At 37.4% G+C, this 19,266-nt stretch overlaps 1 protein-coding gene across 8 annotated transcripts in view; it reads left to right on the forward strand.

Moving 5' to 3' along the window:
- DNAH14 (dynein axonemal heavy chain 14) overlaps positions 1–19,266 on the forward strand; it is a 378,420-nt gene that overhangs the window by 34,893 nt on the left and 324,261 nt on the right. For all 8 annotated transcript variants that reach the window (XM_070768034.1, XM_070768039.1, XM_070768038.1 and 5 more), the window contains exons 5-7: positions 5,331–5,461; positions 8,116–8,268; positions 9,315–9,427. In XM_070768034.1, coding sequence (XP_070624135.1) covers positions 5,331–5,461; positions 8,116–8,268; positions 9,315–9,427 — 397 coding nt within the window. The remainder of the gene's footprint in view (positions 1–5,330; positions 5,462–8,115; positions 8,269–9,314; positions 9,428–19,266) is intronic.

Below are 19,266 nucleotides of genomic sequence, written 5' to 3' on the forward strand. Positions count from 1 at the left end.
ACTTATATTTTCTTTCTCTTTGTTGAAGTTCTCACTGTATTCATCGATTCTTCTGATTTGGTGAGGATCTCTATAGCCATTACTCTGAACTCTTTTTCAGGTAAATTATTTATCTCCAATTTATTAAGATTTTTCCTGAGAATTTATTTTATTTGAAGTGTAGTCCTCTGTTTTCTTCATTCTTATTGACTTTCTGTTTTGGTTTCTATGTATTAGATGAAACAGCCACGTCTCCGTGTCTTGAAATAGTGGCCTCATATAGGAAATACACCTTGTTGTTCAACCCTGCCCTAAATCTTGGTTGCCTCTCAAATCTTTGTGATTGTCCAAGCAGCCTATTATGTTTTTAATACCTCCAAGTATTTGAAGCTGTAAGACCTGTCAGTCCAAAGGGGAGCATCTCAGTCAGAACCTAATTTTAGGCTGATTGAAAGCCAGACTCTCAGGAAGCAGTTCTTAAAATATTCACATATATGAGACTACAAGTGTATGTCCCATGGGCTACCAGAGACAGGTGATCTGGAGTTGTTCCTGCATGGTAGTCACGATAATTGAGGCCCCCGCTAGTGTATAAACTCACTTCTGGGAGGTAATAGTGAGCTGTGGAGGCTGAGCTCCTGGGTCTGTTGCCTCTTGATGTGCCCTGGAGGTGGTAGCTGTTTAAGAACAGCTTTTAAGTGTTCTTAAACACTTTAAAAGTGTTTAAGAACACTTTTCCTATTGGTTATAGTCCTGTGGGCTCCATGGGCATAGCTCTGCTGGACACATGATCCCAGGCCATGTAGAGGTGTCTCCTGGCAGCAGCTGCAAAATTTGGGGTACCAGACAAGTTGTTAACTCTTGTTTGGGAGATACCCACAGCTAGAGCAAGGCAGAGAACAAGCACTTCCTGAGAGCACTTCCTTAGGCCACTAGACATGTGTCAAACCAGAAACCTGCCTCTCAGGCCAAAGCTCCTGAACAAGCAAATGGACCTCTTTCACAGAGACAGTGGGCGTGTATTTCAGTCTGCTGACTGTGTAGTGCCTTTAGGGGTAGTAGCCAGCCAAAAGCTGTCTCTTTGATCTTTACAGCCCCATGGAACCAGGAACTCAAGCTCCGTTTAGCCTCCAGAGCCAGATGATCAAAAGGCATTCCCTGGGTAGTAGCTTTAAAAAGTAGAGTACCAGAAGCATGTAAGGCCTCTCTTCTGGAAGATACTGGTACTCTGGAGTGTGGCAGAGGTGATCACTGGCTGTAATGGGTCAAAGGGAGGGCCCCCAAATAGTGCCTGACAGCTAGGGCAAGCAGAGGAAGAGTCTAAAGATGGTGTCCACCAATCTCTGTCCCTGGAGAGTGCTCCAGCAGGCTCTTAATGTGTGCGTTAAATTAGATGCCTGCCTCTCAGGCCAACCCTTTAGTACATGCAAATGAACCTCTTTCCCTTAAAGTCTGAGTGTGATCAGCTGCCTCTGAGCTATGTTTCTGCATGGGTGAGTCCAGTGCACAAACCTTTTAAGAGCCATTTCTCATATCACTACACTCTTGTGGGTCTTGTGGACACAAACCTTGCCAGTTTTCAAATCTAGATTTGGGCGGGGGGCGGCGGGGCTCATCCCTTAGGAGCAGGTCTTAAAGTTGGGTTGCCCAATGTGAGATTCAAAACCTTTGCTTTTCAAGGAAATGCTTCAGATTTTGAGTTTCAGATTTTGGGTTGTGGGTTTTAGGCTGCTGTGCCAGGAGTGGAGTTTTGGACAAGATTGTTATCTCAGTCTCTCTAACCACTTTAATGTGGCTATCTTCTCCTTTGTCCAGTATGTTGTTATTGCTCTACCAAAGGAAATTTTCAGAGGAAATTGTTTCACATGTATCAGTCATTTAGAAGAAATTGCTCCAAATTTAGATGTGTCCATGGGAAGAGGTTCAACATCTTCCTCATCTTAAGCCAGAACTCCCTATATTCTTAACTGATCTTGAAGGTGGATATACACCAGTCTCCTCATTTTTCTGAGATAAAAGAATTACTGTATTGGATTAGACTGTCCACCTAGCATACTTAGGGAAGTGCATCACCTTCCAATGTTGAATATATAATGTAGTGTCTGTTTTTAGTAAATATCTATGATTTTTTTCATTAAATCTGACTCTTATTAGAAAGACATTTTCCCCAGCTTTTTGAAAGATATTCTTTAAACTTACTATATATTCTGGAAAATCATTATTCTTTATTTGTCCTAAATTACTTCCATTTCCCAACAATCTCTATTAAATCTACTAAGTCAGCCAAATTACCATCAATAATGAATATGTTAATTTATACTTTCACATTCTTGCATAAAAGGATTACTTTTGCCAGCAGTCGATATTCCAGCTTTTAATTTTTTGCTAGTCTGATTGGTGAGAACAACTCTGATTTACTAATAAAGTTGAACATTTTTTACTGGCCATTTGTCTTTTCCTGTAAATTATTTGCTCATCTTTTTATCAAAATGTTTATTATTGATTGGGCAGAAGTCTTTAAATATTTGATATATTAATCTCTAGTCTTATACAGGTTATAAACATTTTCTGTCAGTATGTTAATTATATTTTAGTTTTGTTTATGATGGCTTTTCCTGTGTAAATTGCTGTTTGTGGAAGTCAAATTTATTATTGTTTTCTTTTTAACATGCTTTGATTATTTTCCAGGAAACTTTCACTACCCCAAGTTTATAGACATGGTCTCACATATTTTCTTCTAACACATCTATAATTTGCTTTTAAGCATTTACTTCTCTAATCCATCTATAATTTATTCTTGCATATAACCTCATATTTTTCCAAATGGCTAACCATTTTCCATTATAATTTATAATCATTCCTCCACTGATTTGAAATAACACCTTTTTTACTGAATGTTGTTCAGTTGCTCAGTCATGTTCAACTCTTTGTGACTCCATGGACTGCAGCACAACATGCTTCCCTGTCCATCACCAACTCACAGAGCCTCCTCAAACTCATGTCCATTGAGTCTGTGATACCATCCAACCATCTCATCCTTTGTCACCCACTTCTCCTCCTCCCCTCAGTTTTCCCCAGCATCAGGGTCTTTTCCAGTAAGCCCATCAGGTGGCCAAAATATTAGAGCTTCAGCTTCAGCATCATCCTTCCAATGAATGTTCAAGGTTGATTTCCTTTAGGATTGACTGGTTGGATCTCCTTGCTATCCAAGGGACTCTCAAGAATCTTCTCCAACACCACAATTCAAAAGCATCAATCCTTCAGTGCTCAACTTTCTTTATGGTCCAACGTTCACATCCATACATGACTACTGGAAAAACCAAAGCTCTGACTATACTAGGCTGTCTTTTATAAATGGTTTTATGTCTACTCTAATCTGTTCTACCAGACCAACTGACCTGCCTCTTGAGAAACCTATATGCAGGTCAGGAAGTAACAGTTAGAACTGGACATGGAACAACAGACTGGTTCCAAATAGGAAAAGGAATACATCAAGGCTGTATATTGTCACTCTGCTTATTTACCTTATATGCAGAGTACATCATGAGAAACGCTGGGCTGGAAGAAGCACAAGCTGGAATCAAGATTGCCGGGAGAAATATCAATAACCTCAGATATGCAGATGACACCACCCTTATGGCAGAAAGTGAAGAGGAACTAAAGAGCCTCTTGATGAAAGTGAAAGAGGAGAGTGAAAAAGTTGTCTTAAAGTTCAACATTTAGAAAACTAAGATCATGGCATCTAGTCCCATCACTTCATAGCAAATAGATGTGGAAACAGTGGAAACAGTGGCTGACTTTATTTTTCTAGGCTCCAAAATCACTACAGATGGTGACTGCAGCCATGAAATTAAAAGATGCTTACTCCTTGGAAGGAAAGTTATGACCAACCTAGGTAGCATATTAAAAAGCAGAGACATTACTTTGTCAAAAAAGGTCCATCTACTCAAGGCTGTCATGTATAGATGTGAGAGTTGGACTATAAAGCAAGCTGAGCACCAAAGAATTGATGCTTTTGAACTGTGGTGTTGGAGAAGACTCTTGAGAGTCCCCTGGGCTGCAAGGAGATCCAACCAGTCCATCCTAAAGGAGATCAGTCCTGGGTGTTCATTGGAAGGACTGATGTTGAAGCTGAAACTCCAATACTTTGGCCACCTGATGCGAAGAGCTGACTCATTTGAAAAGACCCTGATACTGGGAAAGGTTGAGGGCAGGAGGAGAAGGGGATGACAGAGGATGAGATGGTTGGATGGCATCACCGACTCGATGGACATGGGTTTGGGTGGACTCCGGAAGTTGGTGATGGACAGGGAGGCCTGGCGTGCTGCAGTTCATGGGGTTTCAAAGAGTCGGACATGACTGAGCAACTGAGCTGAACTGAATCTTTTCTACTGACCTGTTTTGCTTTTCCTATTCCAACACCACATTACTTTGGTTTCTACAGATACGTATAGTATGTTAATATCTAAGTATGTAATATTATATATCCTCTTGATTAGACATACGTAATTTGTGTCATCTCCTTACTAATTTTCAGTGCCTCCCTTTCTCTGTTTTATACCTAATGTTAGATATAAAATATTCTTATTATTAATGTATTTCCATGTATAAGCAACTTACAAGGCTCAGACTAGGGTGAAATAAATTAGGTGCCTAGGGAACAAAATATTATCAGAGAAATGGTTATTTATGATATGCCATTGGTTAATGGTTAATATGATATGCCATATTCTAGTCCTGACACTGTTTTATACAATAGCTGAAGTATCATTTAATTCCTAGCAAAGAAACTGTGTGATTTCTGGAGGACCAGATATCTTGAACTACTTCTTAGCATTGTAAGTTTTGTCAGCATGGCTTTTAAGTGCTAAGAGAACAATATATAAAGCATGGTGAATAAAAACCAAGAAAAGAGAATGTTTCAAGAAGAAGAGAATTGTCAGCTGCTAAGATTTCAAGAAGGATAAGGTCTGAGATGTGTCTGTTGGATGAATTCTAGGAAGAATTCTTTCCATCTCACTTAGCCATCCCTACTTTTCTGATCCTGTTGCCTCCACGTAAGAAAACACTCAACTAGCTCCTGTTCCTGGTATCTTCTTTTGCTAGTTGTCTAATTATGGAATTGTCTTTTGAAATATCTTTCTTAAACAGAAAAATATTATTCCTCCTTTCTAGCTGCTGTTAAAATTGAATTTTAAGCTGGATTTTCTTTCAATTATACAATGTTTGTGTAAATTGTAAGTATGTTACCATTAAAATTTTTCTCTATGTATAAATATTTAACATTATCCTTAAGTAATGTCCATATTTGCATTTATATTGGATATTGGATTTTTTACCTTCTAAACTAGAACCAAATGATGATGATGTGGTACGTCATATTATTAAACTAAGAGAAAAACTTGGTTGGCAAACAGTATTACCACGGCACAGTTTGGAATACAGATGTTTCAAAACTGCAACTCAGAAGATACTTCTAAAGGTATTATTCTATTTTGTTCAGTTTTTAGTATAAAAATTAAAATTTAAAAGCTATATGTAAATCTTTGTTTCCTTCATTTTAGATATTCTGTCAAAATCAGACATCATTACATTGATCAAATTGCAATCATTGTTTTATAGTAATTGTTTACAAAAAATGTTTGATGTAACTTCATTTCACTTATTTAAAGACTGATGAACAGATAAGACATCTCCCTGAAATTTGTGTTCCTGTTGATTAGTTTTTTGTGATTTACAAAGAAATCCTGATGTATTAATACTTTGTAGCATTCTGTCCTTCTTACTCTCCTACTCCTGGTACTGATTTTCTGTCTCCTCTTTTTTCTTACCTTTTGTATTTTTTTCTTACCCAGCAGCCTCCTCAGAGAGATTTTATCTTGTCCAAGGTCACATGACTAAAGGTCGAAGCTATGATTAGAAGTAAGATCTTCCTCCTGTGACCTCCTTTATGACAGGTGATCTAAGATGGAATAGGATCATCTCTTCCTACTTTTAGTTCAGGAATTCTCAAAGTGCAACCCCCAGGCAAGCAGCATCAGAAACAGCTTTCAGAATATTAGAAACATGTATTTTCATCTTCACCCTTGACCTTCTGAATCTAAAACTCTAAAGTTGGAGCCCAGACATCTGTATTTTATTAAACTTTCTGGGTGATTCTGATGCACAGTTGAGAACCACTGTTCTAGACCAAGGGTCAGCAAAATTTATTTGGAAAGACCCAGATAATAAATATTTTAAGCTTTTCAGACTATATGGTTTCTGTTCTAGTTACTTAATTCTGTCATTATAGTGGAACAGTAGCGATAGTGTATAGAATGAGCATGGCTGAAAAAAAATTATTTAAGAATTGGACATCTGGACTTAGCCATAGTTTTCTTTTTTTTCATTTACTTTTTTTATTTTTTAAATTTATTTATTTTTTTAATTTTATTTTATTTTTAAACTTTACATAATTGTATTAGTTTTGCCAAATATCAAAATGAATCCACCACAGGTATACATCTCTGCTCTAGAATGTTCCCATGAGGATAAATGGTCTTTTGATTATTATTCAGAGGCAGCATTAATGTAAAATACATGCATGATGGAATCAGATTCACCTAGTTTTGAATCTCTATACACTCATTATGTTATTTTGGGCAAGTTCCTAACTTCCCTGAGCTTTAGTATCTTGGACCTTGAAGTAGAGATAGTAGTGCTTACTGTAGAGAGCTATGAAAATTCAATGAGATAATGCATGTGGCATGGTATCTGGCAGATAGTGGGCATGGTAGTTTAAAAAAACATAGCTGTACATGAGTTTACTATCATAAGCTCTCTATGGACTCTCTGATAGGATATGTTTCATTTGTATGTGGAGAAAGGATTGAGAATATAAAAAGTAACACTTGTTTTTAATTGAAAAAGAATAATTGGAACATATTATTATTCTGCTTCTGTAATTAGATTATTTAATTACATATATGATCCACCTAGAATAATTGTATCTACACTAAATTTCTAGTAATCTTAACTTTTTGGAGATGTAATTTAGAGTAGAAATGCCTCAAGTAGTTAAATAACTGTAACAAAGTTCATGTAATATATAAGTCATTACCCAGAGTTTATTATTTCATTTTATTTACAGTTTTTAAGGTTGTTTATTAAGGTTTTTAAGAGCACATTATATCAGACGTCAAAATAAGAAAAAAGAAAAACAGCTGAGACAGTTGAGAAGAACAGTGTCTTCAAGGAAGAAAACCTTTTTTAAATTAAAACTGAATCTAAGATTTTAAATTACAGTAGTTAGAAATTGTTCAGTTACTAAATTCTTTTTATAATAAAATTTAGCTTTTCAAAAAGACTGATTGACTTTGATGTAGAATTTTTGTCAGCAAAGTTAAAAGTTTCAAAACTGAAATAAATAAATTTCTTTTAAAACTTTTTCTTAATGTAGAATGAATGATTTCTCAATAATGCCAGGTAAGTAAGGAAGTGGTGTTTAATATATTGCAGTAGCTCAGAATGTGGATTTAGAATCAGAGTTGCATTCAAATCCTTACTTTGCTACTTCCTGACTTTATGACTTTTCTCAAATTACCTAACTTTTAATTAATTTCTGTATCAATTTAAATGAGATTAAAATGATCAAGCTTTAATCTCAAATTTAAGAGATGTGAAAACTAGGTGTATCATCAAGTTCTTCAGGTTAATAAGCACGTTAGTAAGTATATAGATCAATTCTCATGGATGTTTTATCACCACATTATAAGAATGAAAATTAAATACCTTCAATCTTTAAGAAGAGTGATTTTATTGAGCTTTGCATAGACACAATTTCATGTTAGCTTCATTCAGTGATACTATTCTTTTTTATTTATTTATTTTTAATTTGACGATAATTACTTTACAGTACTGTGATAGTTTCTGCCGTACATCAGAATGAATCGACTATAGGTATACATGTGTCCCCTCCCTGTTGAACACCCCCTCACTTCCTTTCCCACACCATCCATTGAGGTTGTCACAGAGCATTGACTTTGGGTTCCCTTCTTATTTTAATCTATGTTAAAATTGTTTCAGCTTATTGACTAATCTGTTTAACCATTTTATTACTTAATTTGGTCACGTTAATTACATTTTTTTCAACCTCAGGAACCTTTGAAAGATGATGGAGAATTTATATATTGCCTCCTTCGAAAAAATTCTAAAGCTCTTTATAATCCATATGATCTTTACGTAGTGTCTGCCCACAGAGCTAGACATTGCAAAGAATTTTGGATTATTACTGCTTCATTTATCTCAAAGGTAATATTTACAAGGATTTTTAAAAATTTCAGAATCATAATGGAAAAATCATTCATTTTATAACATAATTAGACAAATTCATCTTTTGGGGTTTCAGACAAATCTGGTCATTTGAGTAACAGTTTATGTTTAAGAGCCTCCTTGAGCGAGTTATTTAATAGTGACTTTTTTTCTTTTTTGTAGAATTTTATGTTTGAGGATTCAATTTTAAGAATTTTTTTTTACCTCTCAGGTGTTTTTTTAATATTTAGTGTAATTTATTAAAAGAAGAACTAGAAAACAGGCATTTGCTGGCATAGTAAGTATTGTAATAATAAAAGTAGAGTATTTTCTCAGATTTTTCAGAAACTTCATTCCCAGATCTAGAAATTTCCATATTATACTCTTAGAGAAAACCTTGATATTTACCACAAGTTGTAAGTACACAATTAATTTGTTTCCATCATTTGTTTAATGTCTATCTGACTTTTTCTGCCCTTTCATTCTCCTAACTAAACTCTTAGATGTACATGGGCATGTAAATGTAAATGAAGTAGTAGACTGTGCAGATATGGAAATACCTCAAACATGTATTATCAATTGAAAGTGGAATGAACAACTTCTAAATAAATAAAAACATGCATATAAATGCATATGTGTTGATATAGGCAACTTTTATTTATGAAAGAAATTTAAGAAAATATTACATTTAGATGGGGGAGAGATACTCTTGGGAAGAGAGGAAGCATATCTTGTTTTTTGAATGTCAAAATGGGATTATCTGGAGATTGGGATTATTATGCACTTAGAAACTGTTGCATCCATGTAGTTAAAATTAAGTTCATAAATATTTTATAGAAAATGTAAAAATTATGAGATTCAAGGTAATGGTTATTTGTGAAGGGAAATCAAGTTTGAGTGTAGATGAAGTGGCAGAGGTCAGTTACAGAAAAAGCTTACTATAAAGGCAACTAGCTATGAGCCAAATACAGCTTTTTGTAATTTCCTGAATATAGTGCATGGTTTTTTAAGAAAGTTGAGTCATGTTTTGTCCTTTATATATGCAGGTTACTAAAATAGGTGGTGAAGAAGAAATAGAACTTATACCTACTTTGGAATGGCTACTAGAAAGAAGATGTTACTATTTATTACAGCAATTCAAGATATTTTCCAATTTTCGGTGAGATGAATGAACATGAAACCAATTATTTGTAGTGTGATCCTGGTGAAATTGCAATTTCCTGGATAACATCTGGGTTCTACTACAGTAATGCAATATACATGGGGAATTACAGAGGAAATAGTGTATATCATAACAATTTTTTAGATAAGAGAAATGTACTCATTTAAGTATTAAAACTCTTAACCTTTTTGGATAAATACTTTAAGAAAAAGATATTTTATATTCAAGCAAACTTAAATTATAATTTACTTACCTTTTGATTTTCATGCATTTATTCATTAAATGAATATTTATGAAAGTCTGCTAAGAACCAGACATTATTCTAGATGCTGGGAATAATGTATTGAACAAACCAAGGAATTGTCTTACTCTCAAAAGAATGTAGATTATAGTGTGTGTGTATTTGTGTTAGTCGCTAGTCATGTATGACTCTTTGTGACTCCATGGACTGTAGCCCTCTGGGCTCCTCTTCCATGGAATTCTCCAGGGAAGAATACTGGAGTGAGTTGTCATTCCTTTCCCCAGGGGATCTATCTTCCCAACTGATGGATCCAACCTGGGTCTCCCACATTGGAGGCAAATTCTTTACTGTCTTGAGTCACCAGGGAATCCCAGATTATAGTGCGTGAGAAATAATAAAAAGAACACATGAAAACGTAACATGTCAGGTGGAGACGAAATGGTATAAAGGAAAGTAAAACAGAATTAGGGAGGTGGAGAGCTTTTTAATTTAAGGTCATTTAAAAATTTATCTAGTTACAAGTTACATTTGGCATTGCCCTTCTTTGGGATTGGAATGAAAACCTTTTCCAGTCCTGTGGCCACTGCTGAGTTTTCCAAATTTGCTGGCATATTGAGTGCAGCACTTAAGCAGCAGCATCTTTTAGGATTTGAAATAGCTCAGCTGGAATTCTATCACCTCCACTAGCTTTGTTTGTAGTAGTGCTTCGTAGGGCCCACTTGACTTCACACTCCAGGATGTCTGGCTCTAGGTGAGTGCTCACACCATCATGGATATCTGGGTCATTAAGCTCTTTTATGTATAGTTCTTCTGTGTATTGTTGCCACCTCTTCTCAGTATCTTCTGCTTCTGTTAGGTCCATACCATCTCTCTCCTTTATTGTACCCATCTTTGCATGAAATGTTCCCGTGGTATCTCTAATTTTCTTGAAGTGTTCTCTAGTCTTTCTATTGTTTTTCTCTATTTCTTTGATATTTTTCACTTAGGAAAGCTTTCTTGTCTCTCCTTGCTGTTCTTCGGAACACTGCATTCAAATGGGTATGTATTTCCTTTTCTCCTTTGCCTTTAGCTTCTCTTCTTTTCTCAGCTAATTGTAAGGCCTCCTCAGGCAATCGTTTTGCATTTCTTTATCTTGAGGATGGTTTTGATCAGGGCCTCCTGTGCATTGTTACGAACCTCTGTCCATAGTTCTTCAGGCACTCTGTCAGATCTAATCCCTTGAATCTATTTGTCACTTCCACTGTATAATCATAAGGGATTTGATTTAGGTCATACCTGAATGGCCTGGTGGTTTTCCCTACTTACTTCAGTTGTAGTCTGAATTTTGCAATTAGGAATTCATGATCTGAGCACAGTCAGCTCTGGGTCTTGTTTTTGCTGACTGTCGTATAGAGCTTCTCCGTCTTCGGCTGCAAAGAATATAATCAGTCTGATTTTGGTATTGACCATCTGGTGATGTCCATGTGTAGAGTCTTCTCTTGTGTTGTTGGAAGAGGATGTCTGCTATGACCAGTGCATTCCCTTACCAAAACTTTGTTAGCCTTTGCCCTACTTCATTTTGTACTCCAAGGCCAAGCTTTCATGTTACTTCAGGTATCTCTTGACTTCCTACTTTTGCATTCCAGTCCCCTATGATGAAAAGGACATCTTTTTTTGGTGTTAGTTCTAGAAGATCTTATAGGTCTTCATAGAACTGTTCAGCTTCTTCAACATTAGTGGTTGAGGCATAGACTTGAATTACTTTGATACTGAATAGTTTGCCTTGGAAATGAACAGAGATCATTCTGTTGTTTTTAAGATTGCACCCAAGTACTGCATTTTGGACTTTCTTGTTGACTCTGAGGGCTTCTCCATTTCTTCTAAGGGATTCTTGCCCACAGTAGTAAATATAATGGTCACCTGAATTAAATTTACCCATTCCGGTCCATTTTAATTCACTGATTGCTAAAATGTCAGTCTTCACTCTTGCCATCTCCTGTTTGACCACTTCCAGTTTACCTTGATTCATGGATATAACCTTGTAGGTTCCTATGCAATATGTTCTTTACAGCATCCGGTTTTACTTTCACCACCAGATGCATCCACAACTGGTCGTCGTTTTGGCTTTGGCTCAGCATTTTCATTCCTTCTGGAGCTGTTTTTCCACTCTTCTCCAGTAGCATATTGGGCACCTACCAACTTGGGGAGTTCATCTTTCAGTGTTATATCTTTTTGCCTTTTCATACTGTTCATGGGGTTCTCAAGACAAGAATGCTGAAGTAGTTTGCCATTCCCTTCTCCAGTGATAGCTCCAGTGATAGCTTGGAAGAAAGGCAATGACAAACCAGTTGCATGCAAAGTCACTTCAGTCATATACAACTCTCTGCAACTCTATGGGCCCACCAGGCTTCTCCATCCATGGGATTCTCCAGGCAAGAATACTGAAGTAGGTTGCCATTTCCTTCTCCAGGGTATTGTCCCAACCCAGGGATCGAACTTGGGTCTCTTGCATTGCAGGGAGATTATGGTGTGAGCCACCAGGGAAGCTCCATGACAAACCTAGACAGCATATGAAAAAGCAGAGATTTTACTTTGGCAACAAAAGTCTGTATAGTCAAAGCTATGGTTTTTCCAGTAGTCATGTATAGATGTGAGAGTTGGACCATCAAGAAGGCTGAGCGCTGAAGAATTGATGCTTTCGAACTGTGGTACTGGAGAAGACTCTTGAGAGTAAGGGAGATCAAACCAGTCTATCCTAAAGGAGATCAACCCTAAATATTCATTGGAAGCACTGTAGCTAAGCTGAAGTTTCAATAATTTAGCCACCTGATGAGAAGAGCCAGCTTATTGGAAAAGACCCTAATGCTGGGAAAGATAGAAGGCAGGAGGAGAAGGAAACAAAAGAGGACAAGATAGTTGGATGGCATCACCGACTCAATGGACATGAGTTTGAGCAAGCTCTGGGAGATGTGAAGGACAGGGAAGCCTGGCATGCTGCAGTCCATGGGATCACAAATAGAAACAACTAAGTGACTGAGCAACAACTAGTTACATTAAATTACATATTACATTACATAGTATCAGGATTCCTGAGGCTCTTTGAACAGAATAGTACTACTTTCACAAAGTAGTCCCAGAATGCTGATTTTTCAGTGTGTATACCCGGTTTATGCAGGTCAGGAAGCAACAGTTAGAACTGGACATGGAACAACAGACTGGTTCCAAATAGAAAAAGGAGTACGTCAAGGCTGTATATTGTCACCCTGCTTATTTAACTTATATGCAGAGTACATCATGAGAAACGCTGGGCTGGAAGAAAAACAAGCTGAATCAAGATTGCCAGGAGAAATATCAATAACCTCAGATATGCAGATGACACCACCCTTACGGCAGAAAGTGAAGAGCAACTAAAAAGCCTCTTGATGAAAGTGAAAGAGGAGAGTGAAAAAGTTGGCTTAAAGCTCAACATTCAGAAAACTAAGATCATGGCATCTGGTCCCATGACTTCATGGGAAATAGATGGGGAAACAGTGTCAGACTTCATTTTTCTGGGCTCCAAAATCACCGCAGATGGTGGTTGCAGCCATGAAATTAAAAGGCGCTTACTCCTTGGAAGGAAAGTTATGACCAACCTAGATAGCATATTAAAAAGCAGAGACATTACTTTGCCAACAAAGGTCCATCTAGTCAAGGCTATGGTTTTTCCAGTAGTCATGTATGGATGTGAGAGTTGGACTATAAAGAAAGCTCAGCGCTGAAGAATTGATGCTTTTGAACTGTGGTATTGGCGAAGACTCTTGAGAGTTCCTTGGACTGCAAGGAGATCCAACCAGTCCATTATAAAGGAGATCAGTCCTGGGTGTTCTTTGGAAGGAATGATGCTAAAGCTGAAACTCCAGTACTTTGGCCACCTCATAAGAAGAGTTGACTCATTGGAAAAGACTATGATGCTGGGAGGGATTGGGGGCAGGAGGAGAAGGGAATGACAGAGGCTGATCATCAAGTCGGTGATGGCTGGATGGCATCACACTGACTCAGTGGACATGACTTTGAGTGAACTCTGGGAGTTGGTGATGGACAGGGAGGACTGACGTGCTGCAGTTCATGGGGTCGCAAAGAGTCGGACACGACTGAGCGACTGAACTGAAACCTAGTTTTATAAAATTTTGTTTCATCCTTAATGTTTTCCTTTTTGTGCATTTTACTGTGTGCTAAGGAAATAAATAGATAATATTTTAAATAGCTACACTTAATATAGTAAATAGTTGAAATAACTAAGAACCTGGTAACTTTTCAGTAAGAGAAGTGAATGGATCTTATGGCAGAGAAGTTAGTCATGTAGTGAACAAGTATTTATTATGTATTTGCTCTGTTTTTCTGTTTTGGGCACTGGAGATCCACCTGGGGAAAATTATGCAATGTCTCTTTACCTATAGAATTTATATTCTAATGAAGAAAGATATAGATATTGAATAAGTAAGATAATTTCAGATAGTGATAAGGACTAGAAAGATAATAAAACAGAGATGTGTGTGTATATGTGTGTTACTACTTTAGATAAGATTGTCAGAGATGTTTTTAAGTAGAGACCTCTATGTGGTGTAGAGGAGACATCCATGTGGGGTCTTGAGAGAAAGGAGTTCCAGGCAGACAATATAGCAAGTTCAACACTTTTTAGTCAGGAATAAGTTTAATGTATAATCAAAGGTAGTAATGCTGTCCCTGAAGCACTGAAGAGGTTGGCAGAAAATGAAGCTGATTTTGTTACTGTTTGGAACCGAAGGCACATACAGTGGAGATGATTAACAATTCTGAGAAGCTTCTTTTCAAGAATATGTGTAATAGTTACTTCCCTGTATTAGGTACTATTAGTGAAGCTAGAAGTTTCTGATTCTAGATTTATTAGTTTATGATATTATCTGGGACATTACTTTCTATATCTATTTATTTAAACTGTAATCTTGAAGTTTCCACTGTTATCCTTGTGTTTAGTCGCTAAGTTGAGTCTGACTCTCTGCAACCCATCAGGTTCCTCTGTGAATGGGATTCTCCAGGCAAGAATACTGGAGTGGGTTGCCATTTCCTTCTCCATTACTGTTATCCTTGCCTTGTAATAAGTTCTCAGGGTCTATTAAGCCCTAAATAAGTTTCATTGATTAGAATTTGGATATCCAGTTGGAACTGGGATAAGAATCATCTTTTTATATGACATTTGGCATCAGTAAGTCCACAGTCAAAATGATTGGTTTTCTTTATTGATGTTAAGAAAAATATGTTAAGTTTTAGTCAACTTTAAACTTCTGGGTTCATTTGATTTTTTTATTTTGATTTTTAACATATTTACCACTAATACTGTAATAAGTTATGTTTCAAATAGAAAAAAAAGATAAATATGAAAACAGTAATGACTTAGGCTGGTGATGCTGTATATACAGTGCAATGATGACTTTAGCATCATTATTGCCTTTTTACCTCATGAAACTTTCTGAAGTATTAATTTCTATGGCTTGGTGCATATACTCATTATACCATCAGTGGGTTCCCCTATGATTCATCTGGGTTTCCAGGTGTCTTCTAGCATCCTGAGGTAGCATGACTCTATGTGTCTGGATTAGAGTGAGGTAAGATCTTGTTTATGTGTCTTTGGAGCCTGATTTAAGGTCAAGTTGCTAGATTTGTCTGAAGCATTTTGGCTTTCCAGGGCCTCAGGCCATTTCTGATTTCCAGGTGTCATTTCTATTTAAACGACATCACCAGATTCTTTTTGAACTGCTCGAATAGCTCCCGTCTGTCTTCTTTGATTCAAAATCAGCTAATGATGTCACTAAGACTGGCTGGCTATTTGTCTCCTGGGCAGTCTTAGCCCTGCCATTTTGCCTCCCCACTGACTCATCAACTACATCAGGAATCTCACTTTGACAAATAAGAATCACATTTCAGTGTTTGTTTAAGAATGACTGTTTTCATCAAGATGGAAAAACTACTGAGATTGTGATAAAGCACTAGACAGTTTCACAAGTGCATAAAATAGGTGGCAGTGTTCATTTAGAGAAGTTAAGGGAAATTTTTTAACAATTGAGCATGTTTATTTCATGTGTGAAAACTAAGGATGATGAATAATCATCAGGGAAACTTCCATTCCTTTTGATGTAGATTCTTTGAGCTTTTAAAAGTACCAATGCATATTTTAAAAACATAAGGATTAAATAATACAAAATGACATGTATTATCTTAAATTTTAAAAATCTTATATTTTTATGCAATTTTTAAAGATTGTTTTCCATTTACAATTGTTAAAAATATTGACTGTGTTCTCAGTATTGTACAGTAAGTACATCTTGAGCCTATCTTACATGCGATAGCTTTTACCTCTACTCCCCAACCCCTATATTGCTACCTCCCTACTGGTAGCCAGTAGTTCATATAGTTCATTTCTGTACCTGTGAGTCGTCTTCTTTTTTGTTATATTCACTACTGGGTTATATAGATTCCACATATAAGTGATATTATAGAGTATTTGTCTTTCTTTGTTTGACATTTTATGTAGCTTAATGGCTTCCAGACCATGCGTGTTGCTGCAAATGACAAAATTTAATACCTTTTTATGACTGAGTAGTAGTCCATTGTGTGTGTGTGTGTGTGTGTGTGTGTAAGTGTAATCCACATCTTTTTATCCATTCATCTGTTGATGGACCCTGAGTTTGCTGCCATAATTTCACAATTGTAAATAATGCTGCTATGAACATTGAGGTGCCTGTATCTTGCTGAATTAGTGTTTTTGTTTTTTTTGGATATGTAATCAAGAGTGGTCATATGGTAGATCTATTTTTACTGTTTTGAGGGACCTCCACACTTTTCCATGGTGATTGTATTAATTTACATTCCCATAAACAGTGTACAAGGGCTCTCTTTTCTCCATATCCTTGCCAACATTTGTTCCACTTGTTGTTTTTGATGATAGCACTTCTGACAGATATGAGGTAAAAATCTCATTGTGTTTTTGATTTGCAGTTCCCTGATCATTAGCAATGTTGAGCATCTTTTCATGTACCCATTGGCTGTCTGCATTTCCTCTTTGGAAAAGTGTTCTTTTGCCCATTTTTTCATCTTTTCTTTGATGTTGAGATGTATAGTTGTTTATATATGTTGGATATTAAATTCCTTGATTGGTCATATCATTGGCAAATATTTTCTCCCATTCAGTAGGTTGTCCTTTTGTTTTGTCAGTGGTTTCCTTTGCTGTGCAAAACCTTTTAAGTTTAATTAGATCTCATCTGTTTACTTTTGCTTTTATTTCCTTTTCTTTAGGAGGTGTATCTAAAAGAAATTGCTGTAATTTCTGTCAAAGAATGTCTTGATTATGTCTTCTTTTCCTCTGGTAGTTCTATGGTATATGGTCTTAACATTAGTTCTTTAATCCATTATATTTGTATATGGTGTTAGAAAATGTTCTAATTTATTTCTTTTACATGCAGCTGTCCAATTTGCTGAGTATCACTTATTGAAGAGTCTATCTTTTCTGCATTATAAATTCTTGCCTCTTTATTATAGATTAATTGACTTTGAGTACTTGAATTTATTTCTGAGCTCTTTATGCTGTTCCACTAATCTATGTTTCTATATTTGTGCCAATACCATACTATTTTGAATATTGTAGTTTTGTATAATAGTATAGTGTAAAGTCAGGGAGCCTGAGTCCTCCAGCTCTGTTCTTTTTTTCTCAAGCTTATGTTGCTTTTTGGGGTTTTTTGTGTTTCCATACAAATTAAAAAAATGTTTGTTCTAGTTTTATAAAAAATGCCATTGGTAATTTGGTAGAGATTGCATTGAATCTGTAGATTACCTTGGGTATTATAGTCATTTTGACAGTGTTGATTCTTCCAATTCAGGGGCACAGTATGTCTTTCTGTCTGTGTCATGTTCAGTTTCTTTTATTAGCTTCTTATAGTTTTAGAGTACAGGTCTTTTGCCTCCTTCAGTTGGTATCTTCTTGGTGTTTTATTCTTTTTGATGCAATGGTGTGTGCATGCTCACTTAATTGTGTCTGATTCTTCACAACCACATGGACTATAGCCTGCCAGGCTCCTCTATCATCCATGGGATTTTCCATGAAAGAATACTGGAGTGGGTTGCCATTTCCTCCTCCAGGGGATCTTCCTGACCCAGACATTGAAACCATCTCCTGCAGGTGGATTCTTTACTGCTGAGCCACCTGGGAAGCCTTGATGTAATGATAAATGGGATTGTTTTCTTAATTTCATTTTCTGATAGGTTTTGTTAGTGTATAGGAATACAGGAGATTTCTGTGTATTATGGGATCACTTGTTGATCATTCAGATGTTCCGCAGGTGCTGAGTTTATAAAACCTGTCACAGGTGTGTAAATGTGCTATCTGTACTGTTGTAAGGAGAGGTTTCAGCTCATTTTCCTTAGTTTCACAGCTCCTATGTCTCAGCTGTGGTTTCAGCCCCACTTCTGCATGAGGACCACCTACGGGCATCTGTGCCTCAGACTTCCCTGGAGCATCTGAGCCTGCCAGTGGCAGTGGAGTGCAGGGGCAGGGGGTGGGGGAGATGGCAGTCACAAGCACAAAGAGAGCCAGCCCTGGCAGGATCCTTTTCTAGTGTCCAGGGAGGCAGGGGCTGGTGCATGGGAAGAAGGGCTGCAGTGGCAGCCTCACACTTTGTGCTTCATTCAGCAATGGCACCTCACTTCTGTGGCTCTACAGGCTTTCTTTCTGCGTGAGCATTTCTGGTTGAAGAGCTACTCTCCCCCACCCCTTTGACTGTCTCCTCACAGCCAACAGCAGTCCTTTCCCGAGGTCTGCTCATCAAACCCCACGGTCCAGTACCTATGCTTTGTCTGCACTGGCAGACACATGTCTCAGGCTGGGGCACGCAGAGCTGTGGCTCCAACCTGTGTAGGTTTCACTCTGTTCTGCCACCACAGACTGGTTGCTGTGCTCTCCTCCCAGCCCTCAAAGCTGTCCTAGCTGATCTCCCCACCAGTAAGAGGGCTTTCTTGCATGCTGAAACCTCTTCTTTCCTTCAGCTCCCCCCAGGAGCACAGGTCCCAATCCACTTCCCCTCCTTTTCCTTTTCCCTTCTTCTTTCCTTTGTCTTACCCAGTTACGTGGGGATCTTTCTTGTCCCTTTAGGTGTCTGAGGTCCTCTGCTGCTGCTGCTGCTGCTAAGTCGCCTCAGTCGTGTCTGACTCTATGTGACCTCAGAGACGGCAGCCCACCAGGCTCCCCTGTCCCTGGGATTCTCCAGGCAAGAACACTGGAGTGGGTTGCCATTTCCTTCTCCAATGCATCAAAGTGAAAAGTGAAAGTGAAGTCGCTCAGTCGTGTCCGACTCTTAGCGACTCCATGGACTGCAGCCCACCAGGCTCCTCCACCCATGGGATTTTCCAGGCAAGAGTACTGGAGTGAGGTAGTGTTAAGTAAATGCTCTGTGAGAACTGTTTCATTTGTAAATATATTCTTGATTCGTTTGTGGCGAAAGGTGAACTCTGCATCCTCTTACTCCTCCATCTTGACTCCTTTGACTCTTCTTGAAGTATGATTCTCTTTTAAAACTAGTAACCAAATGAATCTATAATGAAAATAGTAGTT

Source organism: Bos indicus, chromosome 16, assembly GCF_029378745.1.
Source record: "Bos indicus isolate NIAB-ARS_2022 breed Sahiwal x Tharparkar chromosome 16, NIAB-ARS_B.indTharparkar_mat_pri_1.0, whole genome shotgun sequence".
NCBI classification, from domain to species: Eukaryota; Metazoa; Chordata; class Mammalia; order Artiodactyla; family Bovidae; genus Bos; species Bos indicus.